Raw genomic sequence first — 13,941 nt, forward strand, 5'->3', positions numbered from 1 at the left:
ATGTTCACGTCACACCAGCCCTTACTTGACATTCTATCGGTTCCATCGCGAGCCAGCCGCAAACAGAGATGGCCCTCAAAGGCAGCGAATGGGAAGGACGAAACCCCCTCAAATCCACGATTTCATTTCTTCGTCAAATGCGAAAGCCTTCAGAGGAATTGGCGCATTCAAGGCCAGGGGAGGTTTTAATTCTCTGCTTCGCCATCAAGAAGAAGTTTTGAAGGATTTTGAGGCCTCCAAGGATTGGAGTGAACGAGGCGTCGGACGCACTCATCTGGTAATCAGTAATCATGCACAGGCCGTTTGCCCTGGCTCCCAGAGACATTGGCGTCAAGGCTCGAATTGTGATGCCATCGGTTTCGGTGCCGAAGAAGATCGCTGCCGCCCAAGGTTACGGAGTAGAGATCACCTTCAGTGGCTACACCCTACACCGAAGAGAGACCGCTGTATCCGACATCATCCACTTGTACCGGATAGGATAAAATGTGGTTACATCGATCGGCTTTTGATCACGAGCGGTTTTAGATCTTGTTAATGTCCAGCATACCGTAGCCTTCCCACCAGAAATTCGGATCCACCGTGATGTTTTCGCAGCCCTTCATCAAATCATCCACGGCCTGTAGATCGCCGAGGTCCGACCCCGAATCGAAGTGCGGCAGGGCGGCAGAAACTTCGCTCAAGGGGCGAGGCGGCTGCATGTGGGCTCGGGGAGGAGCAGTATCGTCTATACATGTCTCCTTCTGCTCAGGCCCCAGTCTCATGGCCGTACAGAGGCTCATGAGTAGACTGTGCAAGTACGCTACATGGTCGGACCCTTTGTCGGCCATGCCCTCCAAAACTTCGAGCGCCATCCACATGAATTTGCGGTCGTACTCTTGGTAGGGGAGAGCGATATTGATCATTACGAGGATCAGAGCCGCGGAGAAAGCGTGCTCAGTGTCTTGGTACCCGTAGGTGGCTTCAAAGAGGAAGAGGAAGAGAACAATCAGATGATGAGCAATGTTTTGGTTTGGATCTCTTGCACTCGCACGTCCGTCTTTTCTGGGGGTACGGGGAACAAGGGGAAAAAAGGGGGAAAGGGCCAGGGAAATAGAAGAAGGATAGGGACGGGAGAAGGAGGATAGGGACGGGAGAAGGAGGAAGCACACACCTATCAAGTTCTGCTTTGCGGCACGAGTCATGACAGTGACGGTGTTGCGGGCGGCGGCAATACACGCGGTAACTATGGTGACTGTCGACGGAGACAAGCCGGCTTTCCAGTCCGTGTTACTGTCGACGGTCTCCTGGCTCTGAAGCCGGGTCCGTACGACGTGGAACACGAGCGGTCGTGCCGCCATGTTGATACACTGCGAATAGTGGAGATAGATTGACACGGCCTCGCGAGAGATGGGCTGATGATGATCGGTCTTCGAAAGGTCGAAACGCAAGTGTGCCGGCAGATTGTTGTCCCATTTCGAGAGATCGGCCAGAATCGACCGCATCGTGCGCACGAGATTATGATGCTGTGGCGTGTGGACTCGTCGATACAATGCTGTGACTTTCAGTCAGACGGATTGGGGAGGGGTGTTATGGGCAGGCAGCCAGGGGACGGGTACAGAATGCATCATCCACTGGGGGGGTTAGGGAGGGTACGGCATACTTTTCGCTATTTTGCCGAGAATCGTAGACAGCTGGGTGTAGTGTCGTAACGCGACGGCCGAGCACGTCTCTGGTTCATCCCCCTGATATATGGATGAGCGGTTTGGCACATCTTTCCGTTCATTCGTAATGAAAAGAAGAAAGAAGAAAGAAGAATTTACCAGACACGAAGGCAAAAACACGCCTATGTCCTCGTCTTCAACCATGGGTGGATTGCCGAGTTTGATACAGAGAATTCTGCCATGCGATTGTCAGTGTCGACGAGGGGGCAAAAGCTCCACGGGCGGAACCTCTTTGTCTCCCCTTACCTGTCCATGCTGTAGACAGACCACCACAGTCTGCGCCTGTATTCCCGGGCGGCAGGATCACAGTTGGGATCTTTGACTTCTTGATGCAGACCTAGTGTAATCGCCATGCGTAATGCCAGGCCAATCTTATTTGCGTGCTTAGACCTTCTCCGAACGAGGGACGTGTGTTGGGTGTTGGGGCACGAAGAATAACTTACGTAGAGGAAGGCAGCATCGCGACGATTGAGATTCTGGAAGAACCATGCTGCCAAAGCAAGGACTTCGACAAAAGTCGTGGATCCTTGTGCATGCAAGTCAGGAAGCAAGGTGATAGCCCGCTGGAAATATTCGAATCCGGGAGGACCATCGTTACTGGTCCATTGATTGATAGAGTACAACTGGCCGAATGCGAGAATGATCAAGACCTGGCAATAATCCAGACAGTCCTTTTGGCACATCAAGTCAAGTTCCCCATGGTACGTCTTGTTCAAGCTTTTCTCAAACTTGGCCTGATCGCACAAGAAAAACGTGGTTCCGAAATAGGCATATTGAGCAGCAAAGAGACGTTTTGCCTGTGCGAAGGGAGGCAGCACGACTGTGTCTGGGCTGGACCTCTGTAGCTTATGTTGAGCCGCGGGAAGGGCCATGAGTCTGTGACTCGAGGCATCAGGCTCGACACCCTGATCCAGGCTGTTTCGAAGCGTGTCGATGAAGTCGCGAAATCGTAATCCAAGGCTCAAGGATGACGAGACGCCCAGGTATTCTGTCAAACCGTCAGCAGCGGTGACTTGTTCTGGGAGGCAATAAAAGCAGCTTTACGTCGTTCGCCACCAGGACTGTTCACCAGCTGAGTTGTTTCTTCCGTGATCGGATTGTCATCGATATCGTCAGCATCCCACCCTGAACTTGAAGAGCAAGCCCCTGGCGTTTCGGCTTGTCCAGGTATCGCGACCCTTTCATCGTCTATAGATTCCTGGTGATGGACTTCCGCGCCTCTCCGCCCCATCACCGGCTTGTCTGCATTGGCGCGAGCTTCCAGCTCGAGAATATAGCTTTTGAGAGGGTCACCCCCTGTCTTGCGGCCAACCATGTCGTCGTGGAGGGTACGAACCTTTGGGAGACCAAGATCTTCCTCTTAGAAGTCTCGAAGTACAGACACTCCTGTCTTGCCAAAGTACACGATCTACACGGTTTCCCACCCAGGCATTTTGTCTTGCGCTTCCGGCATCGTTGGCATCTAGGGGCGGTTTAGAAGTTCCTTTCGAGCCATTCGATGCAAGGAGCTGGCTTACGCGGTAGCAGCTCGTCTGAGATTAAGCCCTGGTATTGGAGCAGCCACGACTTCCGTCGACGACGACGACATTATGGTGATTGCACACCAGAAATCAGTGCGTCTCGTGAAGATGGAAGATGCAAATGTCGACACCCACCTTGACCCCGGCGGTTCGAATCCAGCGTCCACACATCCTCAGCAACTCATGGAAGAGGGGACAGCCTGAGCCCCGTCTGGAGCATACGGAGCTCACCGTCACTGAGGCTTCAATCTGAAAGGCGATACTCCGTGTCACCCAAAACTGATCGGCAAATTGCACGACATTCCCGATCTCTACGCTCAGGAATAGGAAGGTCGCCCGATCTCCCGCTCTCGAAAACCCCTTAGGTACAGGTAGTAACCAACCTCTTCTCCCGATCTGAGGCGCTATATGTACCCGGCCCGACCACTATCTGTCCGATCTTGGAGACCCGAGGCTATAACTGAGAAGGCTAGAAGGAAGTCATGTGCGAGGTTCGTCCGTACAGTGATAAGCGTCTCGATCCATCTTCACAGATCTGTATACAACTTGTACTTATTAGAAGGTTTGCGAGGTGCCCATCCCTTTTCAACCCATATCCAAGTCGAGGGGCAAGTTCTCCCCACTAACAGCTTGTTTGACCCTTTTTTGATTTGTTTTCCAGCTATGATAATCTTCATCAACATTACATTCATATCGTCCACGACTCGCCAGACACTTCATCATCATCACTCGGCTCCGTAAAGACGGGAATGTCATTCTCCATCTCGGGAAACTGCTTGAAGAAAGCGGGCTTCATGGTCCAGTTCTTGAGGTCGTATACATGTCTGAGGAACATGGGAGAGACGTCGTAGCCGTCGGTGGCAGGGTCGTAGATGAAAATGTCTCTGGCGGGATAAGGCCAGTAGAAGTTGAAGTTTTCGACAAAGGCTTTCGAAAAGATTCCGGTCGAGGTGTACTTTTTGTATTCAAACACGAGACGATCGCGGAGGGCGGGCCTATCATACAGAAAGAAAGAAAGAAAAAAGAAGAGTAAGTACGAATGTCCAATTATGCATCTTATAAGTGTGTCGAATTTGGAGGCGGTGCTTCGCGAAAAGAGAAGAAAAGGCGGAAGGAAGAAAAGTGACTGATGGGAAATGGGCAACGGATAATAGGCAGTAAGAGCATCCGATAACATACCAGATCAAAAAGTCAATCACGGCAGGGTGTTGAATCTTTTCTTGTGATGGTCTGCGATGGCAACGCAAGGTAACGTCAGTCAGTGGCTAATTCTTTTCTTTCTTCTGTTCACACCAAAGCCGTACTGCTTTGAAACGACAACGTGAGTGTCTCGAGAGACTAGTCTTCAGGGATACTAGGGTTCAAACTTTACCTTGGTCGCAAGAATTCAGGTACACGACCGAGGTTATCCGCGGTGGGATTCTCACGGTACTGCATCAGCGTCTGGCAGACGTACATCAGGGCGATCCTCTGTGCTTTCGACTTCCAGGTCCCAAACACCCTTTGATCGACCTGGCGCAGTGCAAGCCACACTGGATGTTGTGCTTCGGGCCCGACGTTGTTCCAGCCCCAGATGGCCGCTTTGAACGGCACGTGCAGGTCCAGTTCCTGGTCGGCCGGATTGCGCTTCCTGATCTCGGTCAGGGCGTTTATGAAGGCCCCGTTGGACACGTGCCACTTGTCGACGTCGGGTGCGATGTTGTTGACAACCTCTGGCGGCGTCGCGACGCGGAAGTCGAATGGAGACGCAGACGAGGACGTCGTCGCCATCTGGCCCCATGCGTTGAAGGTGGACCCTGCCGTCTCGAACATTTGAAGCAGTGTGTCCGGGTTGAATTCAAACGACGCCGACGGGGACGTCTCGAGTCGGTGGTCTTGTGAACCGCCGTCTCCTCCCGACGGATGACGCCTTTGGTGAGACGGCGGCGAATTGCAGTGTGCGGCGGTTGGCGTGGCGGCGCTCTCAAAGAGTGGCGAGGTAGATGAAGACGTGCCACTTGTCGAAGCTATGGTTTCGTCAATGGTCGAGCGCATCTTGAGCAAGGCATCGCGCAGACGGTGGTTCTCATTGCGAAGGTCTTCGATGATGCGTGTCAGGCTGACGATCTCCCCTTGTCGGTCTGCGGCTTCGAGGCTCTTGAGCCGTTGTTCGAGAAATGCAATGCGGCTCCTGGTCCGTTCTCGGGTCGCTCTTTGCGCGAGACGATCTTGGACCCGTTTCCTCTCGGCGCGACTCTCGTTGATGCCTCGTTTGGTCTGAGGAGGAACTTTCGCTGGCTTTGAGGAGGACGAGCCTTCCATGTCTCATTCATCCTCGGGTGAACCATCCGTCGAAGGTATTGATTTGCGATTCATTCCTTATATAACAGATAATGAAGGTACCATTTCTTGAGGTACCATGTCCTCTATGAACTTCACTTGGTCAGTCACCAAAGTGTGTCTCGGCAAACCAGATGGAGGGGTTGTGGCTACTTTGCCCGGACATCCGAGGCTCAAACGAGCTGCTGGACAGCGATAAACTTTGTTTCCCCGACAAAGCAACGAGTAGTTTGAGGGAGAACGAGGACACGATTGTGGGGTTCGAAAAGGTGCTTACCAGTTTGATGTGAGAGAACACAGGAGCAGGTATTCTGGTTTCCTGGCGCGAGGCAGGACTGTGGACCATGGTAGGGGTTCCTCGTAGAGGTACCTGAGTATTTGATCACGACGACTCATAGTCGGCAATAGATCTGTCCTCCGTCCCTTCTACTCTCTTCCGCCAATCGTCGCCTTCATATAGCGGGCAAACCTGTGATTAACTATTACCTAAGGTGAGGTGAGGTATAGTCCTACGAGCGAGTAGCGAGTATTCAGCGATGACATGTGAGGGGAGAGGAGGGTATCACGGTAAAATTGGATCTCTTTCATTCTTTTCAAACACTCCATAATACCTACCGACCTACAGAGTACAAAGTGTTCTACTGTACAAAACAACGCCATCAAGGATTCAAATGCCCTCTATACCGGGTCCGGCGACCGAAGGATCCAAAACGTGGTCCCCGGAGCATCTCTTCGACACGTCCCCCACAAGTTCAGAGACATGGCAGAAAATCCACACACATCTCAACGCCAATGAATTCCGAGCAGCCATCGCGACGGCCTTCGAGCTCCCGCCCGACGACAACTTTACATACCATGCCTCGGCGTCGGTGAATCTGGCGCAGGTCGAAGCGGCCATCCACGCCGGGAGAGCAAACGGGTTACATGCGTGGTATGTCCAGCCCGCAACCAGGATATCATCGGACAATCCAGACGACAAAAGCAGTAAGCAGAAGAAGCAGCAGCACGAAGAACAACAAGATTCGGTCGTCGTTCATCCTGGGTTCCCATCGCTCCAAATAACAGGGTACCCTCCTGCAACCGACATTCAAGCATACGTTTCAATCTTTGACCCGACAAAGTCGGCGGCAAATAGTCTCAAGTCCCTATCGGCGAATGCGAAGAAGGGATCGTTACGTGCGTCAATTGCCGAGTACTTATTGAGTAAACGCTATCTGGATCCTTCAATTGCTGTGCCAAAGGTGAAAGTGTCGTCGAGAACGTCTTCGAAAACCTCTTCTGCGACACAGTCTCAACAGTCCTCCGGCGGAGTCAGTTCCCCTTCTCGTAATGGGAATCCCGCTGGCCACCTGCAGAACCCAGCTTTGGATTTCTGGGCATACTCATGTCTAGCGTTGGAATATGCCGGTCCCAACGCCACCACGAGTCTCGTCAAGGCCTCACATCACATGTTGCCGGTGTACATGCACCATTTCGGCTGCGTGGTGCCGTCGTACGAGGCGCTACAGATCATCAAGAAGCTCGCCGCCGGTCGGCGTGGCGGCGTGATCGACATGGGAAGCGGGAACGGGTACTGGACGTTCATGCTGCGACGGTTGATGCTGCTCGACGGCGACGGTGGTGGTGGTGGTGGCAGTGACGCTGTTCCCCCCACCGCCACCACCGCCGCCGTCGTCGCCGCCGTCGACAATGGTCAATCTCGCTGGCGAACCACGTGGATCTCGGACACGGTCGTCGCGGACGGAGTACAGTACCTACGGCGACGGTCCGGGTGTCCCGACGCCGTGCTGCTGCTCGTCTATCCCATTGTCGGCGGCGGCGGCGGCGGTGGAGAGTTCACGCGCAAGGTCCTCGACGCCTACACGGGCGACGTGATCGTCGTGGCCGGCACGCAGAACGGCAACGGATACACCGGGTTCAAAGACGTGGTGATGGACGAGTACATGAGCGAACACAGGCCCGGGTGGGAAAAGGTCGCCGCGGTGCCTCTGCCGAGTTTCGCGGGCAAAGATGATGCTCTGTTTGCTTTCAGAAGAAAGAAGACATAGACACCCCACAGGAAACATGACATTTCGCGAGTATCCTTCTTTTTCTTTTTAACTGTCATACATGATATATGATGTATCTATCTTGCCTTGGAGTTGATGAACGAACCCACAGACTACCAATTTTGCACTGCCTTTTTGACGGGAGGTACGTATACCTCTTCATCCCTTGATATCATGAAGCCGTACTGAGGATACCGGGGTACTACTTACTACTCACTCACTCACTCACTCACTCACTCACTCACTCACTCGTAGGTGTAGAAGTAACGAGATCAACAGTGATCAGTCAATCACTCTAACCAGTCAATCACACATGAATTCAAATCCCATACAATCAGAAACCATACAGGTAGAGTTGACTTGTGCCATTAATTTTGTTGGTACATTAATCCCCGTTTATCTATCTTGAACAAAAAAAGTCGGCTTGTCATGCAGTCTGCCAGGTGAAAGCAGCAACTTTTGCATGCCTTTGTGCAGATCTTTCTTTTCTGCATCATAAAAGCTCTCTTGTCTCTATAAACATGCGCATACCAGAAGTCCCATCTTCATCCCAAAGTGATGATGTCCACGTCCACCATCACCATCACCAGCAGCAACATCTATTCAGAAATAAAGCTCTAGAATATGCTTTTGTCCTCGACCTTTCTTCTATGCTCGCAAATTGCGTCCCAATCACAAAGGGGAGTAGCGTTGGCGGCATGAAAATCTTCGAAGATGAAGGGAGGGTCAAAAAAAATGGGTCGAAATTTCGTGAGTCAATCGTTTATTTGGCAATTTCAACACCACCAGTCTAAATATCATGTGTCAGGACAAGGAACGACCAAAAACAGAGGGGATAGAGATATAACTTACGGCTCCAAGGACACGCTTGATGTCACCGTAGATGGCGAATTGACCAGCAGTCAAGGTACCAACCATGAACAAACGAGCACCAATACCAGCGTAGCTACCACGGAGACCGAGTTCCTTGGCGATCTTGACCAGTCGGCTAGTGGTGCTCTCACCGGGGAGACCCTTGGTCTTGTTGATCTTGGACAGCATGGTATCGGCGGGTTGGGAGACAATGGCAGCAGCGAAACCGGCAATCAAACCAGATCCCAAGTTGATGATGGTCTTGGTTCCGTCCGAGGCAGTGTTCTTGTCGACGGATCGGTAGACGGCCTCAGCGACCTTCTCGTAGACGACGAACTTGGCCATGGTGTAGGGAACCTGCTTGAACAAGATGGGACCAAAACCGCTGTAGAAAGCACCGAAACCCTCGGTCTTTGCAATCTTGCTGAAACCAGACACGAGACCAGAGGCGAAGGTGGGCTCCGACACGAGACGAATACGGGTGGCTTCGAGAGGGCAGAGGGCAATATCGGCGAAGAACTCGGCGGCGGCGGAGGAGGCGAGGTAGACGGCGGTTCGGTTGTTGGCGGCGGTTTCGTAGCCAAGCTGGTTGATGAACTGTTGCTTGAAGAACTCGTATCCGCCGAACTTGAAGGCACCTTGCAGGAAGTAACCTGCAAAGGTAGGGCCAACACCGGTGAGCAGAGCGCCTGCGCCCTCATTTGCAATGACTTTTCGGAAGCCTCCGATCATGCCATTGTTGTATGTGACGGGGTCGAGCTGGATTCTCGTCTTGACGCTGGAGTGAGGAGATTGTTAGGGCCCGATCGTACGTGCAGAGGGAGAAGCTTCGCGCTGGCAACTTACACATCGACGGGAGTGAGGCCACCGTGGGTGACGGCGCAGCAGACAGCACCAGCGAAGGCCTGGAGGGAGCGGTCAGCGATGGCGTCGACGAGGGAATCAAGCTAACGTACGAATCTGCTGTAGAGGCCGAAACCAGAGAGCTTCTGAGGCTCGTTGGCCTTTGCAACCTGCACTGCGGCATCGAGCTTGGTCGAGCCAGTAGAGGACGGAGGGAGAGTAGCAGCCATTGCGAATGAGCGGAGATGCAGGACAGAGAATGAGATCTATACTAGAGACAAGCAAGTGTCTAGAGATGCGACGACGAGGATGAACTTAGGAAAATCTTTGGGAAAAGGGATTGAACTGATAATTTGACGAGGTTGAGGCGGCGACGGGCAAATTCGGACGCTGGAGCTTCTTTAGTCGCCGAAAAACGAAAACCGCGCATCGGAGACTCGCCAGCCAATGACCGCACCACGATTCCGAGTCTTTGCCGGCACTGGGGGTTGCGCATGCTGGGCATACACGGTGTGTTTCCCTTGCGCCGACCTGGATTGACCTTGATGATCTATTCGTGCCCAGTATCTCGATGTCTCTGCTACCTCAGTCATCAGCGACACGCCGACACAATGACAGCGACTGGGGGAGACGCCTCTTCGTCCTCAGCTCCCGAATGAATCCCAAGCCCAGAAAACCCAACTCATGATGAAGAGCATTGAACCAGTGCAGCGATCGAGACCTGGCCTTTGATTCCCTCTTCGCCCAAAGCAGAAAGAGGATGACAAGAATGCATCGCAAGAAGATGGGTGGTCACAGCATTTGAGAAGATGGATCGTTAGCGGTAGGCATCGTCACAAGCAAGAGCTATGCAAGGGAGAATCGCCTTCTCCTATGGGTCACACTGATGTGTCCCTAACAGTGTTGTTTGAGATACTCACCCACAGAAACCCACCTACCTACTACCTATCCGACATCGAAGGCTCTTCCTGGGCTGGAACATATGACTAAGACCAACCTGCGTCCATCCATCGATGGTGGCGTATTTCGTCAAGACAGAGAAGAATTCTTGGTAGGTCGACAGGCCTTTGAGCAACAAGGAACGCCGAGCCTTCTTTCGTGTTGCGATTATTAGTTTGGACCTCGAGATCGATACCAAGACTCTTGTTGATCATGTCGAGCAAGCAACAACAAGCAATGTGGAAATAGAAAGATTAGATGGGCCCTTTTCGGTCAGCACTCTCGCGTATCCCGAGAAAACAATGGCCTTGATCACGGACATGGCGCAGCTACTCTCGGTCCGTGTACAATATTGCAAAAGGCCAAAACGATAATCCACTCTCGGGGAAGACAATCTTAAGCCTCAAGCGACGGCGGGAGATGCAGCCGTACCTACTCGTACTTGCTGTTCTAACTCGTACCGGGTGATGATTGAGATTTTGAAAGGAACAATGGCCACATACCTACCTACAGTACATAGTTTGACTTTGTGGCAGTTGGCTCGACAAGAGGGAGGGAACAATGGATGTGATTTCGTTTACCGTTCTCACGGACACCAGAAGCAGTTTGAGCACCATTGAACCTTGATTGTGGTGATGGTGGTGAGGCACTGAGATTGTTTGCACCGCCGATCAGTCTGTCCGCTTGCCAGTCACCATTGATGTCGCCATATCGTTCTCCATCGCACCACTGCTCGGAGCGTTACTGTCGTTTGATTGTGGTGGGGGTTGTTGATGTTGCGGTTGATTACTGTGCGTTGTTTGTGGGTATGACATGATCTAGAGTCGCGCACAGTGGGAAAACAGTAGGCTTTCAAGAGCAGTATGTCTTCATCGAGGCTCACTCCAGTACTGAGTCAAGTACCTCCAGGCCACCTGAATACACCCAAGGTACATACATACATAGCTATTGCTGTTCACATTGACCACGACTGTCGGGTACCCAGTGAACCGAGACGAGAGATTTCTTGTGTCTAGTGTCCTAGTGCCTCTCCTTTCGAGATCGGTGGCTGGACGTCAACCGCACGAAAGAAACGCGGCCTTTGTGCTGTCAGAGTTTTTCGGCGCTGTCAGGAGTCAGGACCAAGGTTGACAGGTTCACTACAGCAGATGCGGTAGATGCTGGGTACTTGCGAACTGGATACACCCACATCCAGTACACACGAGCCCATGATCGGCGGTTCTGTGCTCTCGAAGACCGGCGCATCACGTACCACCGCGAAAACAACGACGAGTTGTTGTTTTCCTGTGCTAAAGAAGAAGGGATCGGCAGACAGAAGCCACCAAAAATAAACGTGCTCATTACAGTACTGTGCGAAGAACCTGTAACTTTAATTCAGAAGAAGGACATGGGGATGAGGTGAGGATTGGACAACAACAACAACAACACTCGCTCTGATAGATAGTTGTTGTCGCCGTTGGGGTTTTTTGTGTTGGTTTTCACTCTTCAACGGCCGGTTCGACGGCTCGAACCGTCACGGTAGCGAACACCCATACACTGGGACTCGGTAAGAGAACGGCCTCTCTCACTCATGGGAGTAGTAGATACCGATTCATGGGCAACCTTGGGAACACATTTGTACGTACATACAGCGAGACAGACACCAGATCTCGGTTGAATTTTTGATCTTGTCGTACCGAGTAAGATGAGGGTGGCTTGAAAACCACCCGTGGTCCATGGTCCAAGGTCCATCTGTCGACACGGACACCACCTACAGTACCGAAAACACAGAGACGCGGGTACCTCCCACCGTGGCCAAGTGGCCAGTGATACCTAGTAACTAAACTAAGGTAGCCAGCCTCGTGTGGGTAGGTACAGGAGGGCGGTCGACGCACCACCACGCTCGAGCCCTTTCTTTTCTTTTCTAGAGTGGGTGCAAATACAAGCGCAATACACGGAAAATCAGCCTTCAAATGACACGTGTGTGATTCGAGGAATTTCGGACAGAAAACAGGAGACGCCGCCACATGGGACGTCCACGCGCACGGCCTCGTTACGAAGGGACCCAACCAAATGTGGTCCTCCGTCCCTCAGCTAAATAAAATATGGAGAGGCGTCGGCCGTTGGGTGACGTGCGAGCTAACAGCCGCCGACGAACCGAAAGAGAAAGGCCAGCCTGGTAAGCCCACGCAACTGAACGCCCTGACAGCTTTCTACTTGTCCTTCACCATCACCGTCAAGCCCGCCCCCCCTTACTGTCCAACGTCCCTGAACAAAATTAGACAAAGAGCTCAGACCAAGAAAGACTCACGAACGCGCGACTTGGATGGAGGAGGCCCTCGCCGCGGCATTTTCAGGGGCTGTACTCCGTGCTGTCGACAGCGCCCCCTCCCCCGTCCCTGCCACCTGCCCAGGAGTCGAGGTCACATGAAAACGGAACACAGAGAAAGGCTGGGGAGAGAACGAAGGGAAAATTCAGATGCAACAAATCATGTCATTGGGAGGATGGTCAGTCAGTCATCCCTAAGCTCTGCCGTGCATTCCCTCCTCCCAAAAGACCACAAAGTCCATCTATAACAATGTCCATATGAGAATGATAAAATTTTCCATTGTTGCTGGATGAGGATAATAATAGTAGTTCCCGCCCGTAGCTCAAGATGCTTCTCGCTGGAATCATCCACGAAGCCCGTCCCGGCGCCATACTAGAAAAGAAGAAAAACACATCGCATTGACAGATAGGAAAACAAACCCGTGCCTCTCCCGGGCGATCACATTCCGTGACACACATTCACATCATCATTATCACCCCGGTTTACTCGTCGTCGCCTAGTGACGGCGGTGGTGGTAGTAGGTACGACCGCCGTATCGGACTCCACGGCGCACCGGACCGGTGGGAGCCGGGTCATCTTCGAGATCACCCGATGGGTCGGCCGAAGTGGTCGTGGTCGTAGGCTCTTCTGTGGTCGAAGTTGGCTCCGCGGTCGTCGTCGTGGGGGGAGTGGTCGTGGCCGGAGGCGTCGTGGTGGTCGTGGCGGGGACCGTGGTAGTGGTAGATGATGTCTGGACCGGAGGTGCGGCTTGCGAGAACGTGAGGGGGATTGCACACTCAGTGTCGGGGTCGACGACAAGGACGTTGTCGTCATCCGTCAAACACAATTTGCGCTCGCTAAGGGCCAGATTGCCGAACGCATCTCTCAACCAGATGCTAAAGGCGGGTGGAGTGGCGTAGGCAGTGAGCAGCGCATCTTCCGAATCCACCGCACCAATGAAGTTGACACCAACTAGAAGATGAGAGTCGACGTCGATCGAGAACGTGTCAGCATCTTCCGCAGGACCGAGCGTACCCACGCCATCGGATTTGAAGTTGAGGTATCGGGTCACCACGGCCTGTCGCTTCCTGCTGCTGCCTGCAGGGATATCAACACTAACGGCGAAACCAGAGGCCTCGGGCGCAGGGGTGAAGCCACCAGAGCTAGTGCTGGACGAGGCAGACGTCGTTGACTCAGCAGAGGTAGTCGAGGCAGCCGACGTGGTCGAAGCAGCGGAAGAAGTCGAAGCTGCCGAGGTGGAAGACGACTCCGCAGAGCTTGAAGAAGCTGAGGTCGACGACGACTCAGCAGAACTGGTCGAAGCGGCCGAGGTGGACGACGATCCAGCCGAGCTGGTTGAAGCAGCCGAAGAGGACGACGATTCAGCCGAGCTGGTTGAAGCGGCCGAAGAGGACGACGATTCAGCCGAGCT

General features: G+C 53.0%; 6 protein-coding genes across 6 annotated transcripts in view; 2 read left to right on the plus strand and 4 right to left on the minus strand.

Moving 5' to 3' along the window:
- Window positions 1–290: 290 nt before the first annotated feature.
- Window positions 291–482, plus strand: PV08_09916 (uncharacterized protein; the record flags this gene model as incomplete). Its single annotated transcript, XM_016384231.1, has 1 exon — window positions 291–482. The coding sequence occupies one exon, from the start codon at window positions 291–293 to the stop codon at window positions 480–482; it is 192 nt and encodes a 63-aa protein (XP_016232854.1).
- A 39-nt stretch (window positions 483–521) lies between these two features.
- Window positions 522–3,015, minus strand: PV08_09917 (uncharacterized protein; the record flags this gene model as incomplete). Its single annotated transcript, XM_016384232.1, has 7 exons — window positions 522–958; window positions 1,151–1,531; window positions 1,640–1,721; window positions 1,800–1,875; window positions 1,947–2,071; window positions 2,144–2,688; window positions 2,745–3,015. The coding sequence occupies 7 exons, from the start codon at window positions 3,013–3,015 to the stop codon at window positions 522–524; spliced, it is 1,917 nt and encodes a 638-aa protein (XP_016232855.1).
- Window positions 3,016–3,908: 893 nt separating this feature from the next.
- PV08_09918 (uncharacterized protein) lies at window positions 3,909–5,521 on the minus strand (the record flags this gene model as incomplete). Its single annotated transcript, XM_016384233.1, has 3 exons — window positions 3,909–4,215; window positions 4,400–4,450; window positions 4,593–5,521. The coding sequence occupies 3 exons, from the start codon at window positions 5,519–5,521 to the stop codon at window positions 3,909–3,911; spliced, it is 1,287 nt and encodes a 428-aa protein (XP_016232856.1).
- Window positions 5,522–6,210: 689 nt separating this feature from the next.
- Window positions 6,211–7,587, plus strand: PV08_09919 (uncharacterized protein; the record flags this gene model as incomplete). The annotated part of the gene is made up of 1 exon (XM_016384234.1): window positions 6,211–7,587. One exon carries the CDS (start codon window positions 6,211–6,213, stop codon window positions 7,585–7,587), a length of 1,377 nt encoding a protein of 458 aa, XP_016232857.1.
- A 763-nt stretch (window positions 7,588–8,350) lies between these two features.
- On the minus strand, window positions 8,351–9,512 carry PV08_09920 (uncharacterized protein; the record flags this gene model as incomplete). Its single annotated transcript, XM_016384235.1, has 4 exons — window positions 8,351–8,377; window positions 8,440–9,217; window positions 9,286–9,344; window positions 9,396–9,512. 4 exons carry the CDS (start codon window positions 9,510–9,512, stop codon window positions 8,351–8,353), a joined length of 981 nt encoding a protein of 326 aa, XP_016232858.1.
- Window positions 9,513–13,026: 3,514 nt separating this feature from the next.
- Window positions 13,027–13,941, minus strand: part of PV08_09921 (uncharacterized protein) — a gene marked incomplete at both ends in the record, with an annotated part of 3,373 nt that continues 2,458 nt past the window's right edge. The window contains one exon of the mRNA XM_016384236.1: window positions 13,027–13,900. Coding sequence (XP_016232859.1) covers window positions 13,027–13,900 — 874 coding nt within the window. The remainder of the gene's footprint in view (window positions 13,901–13,941) is intronic.

This window comes from Exophiala spinifera (assembly GCF_000836115.1).
Source record: "Exophiala spinifera strain CBS 89968 unplaced genomic scaffold supercont1.7, whole genome shotgun sequence".
Taxonomy (NCBI): Eukaryota; Fungi; Ascomycota; class Eurotiomycetes; order Chaetothyriales; family Herpotrichiellaceae; genus Exophiala; species Exophiala spinifera.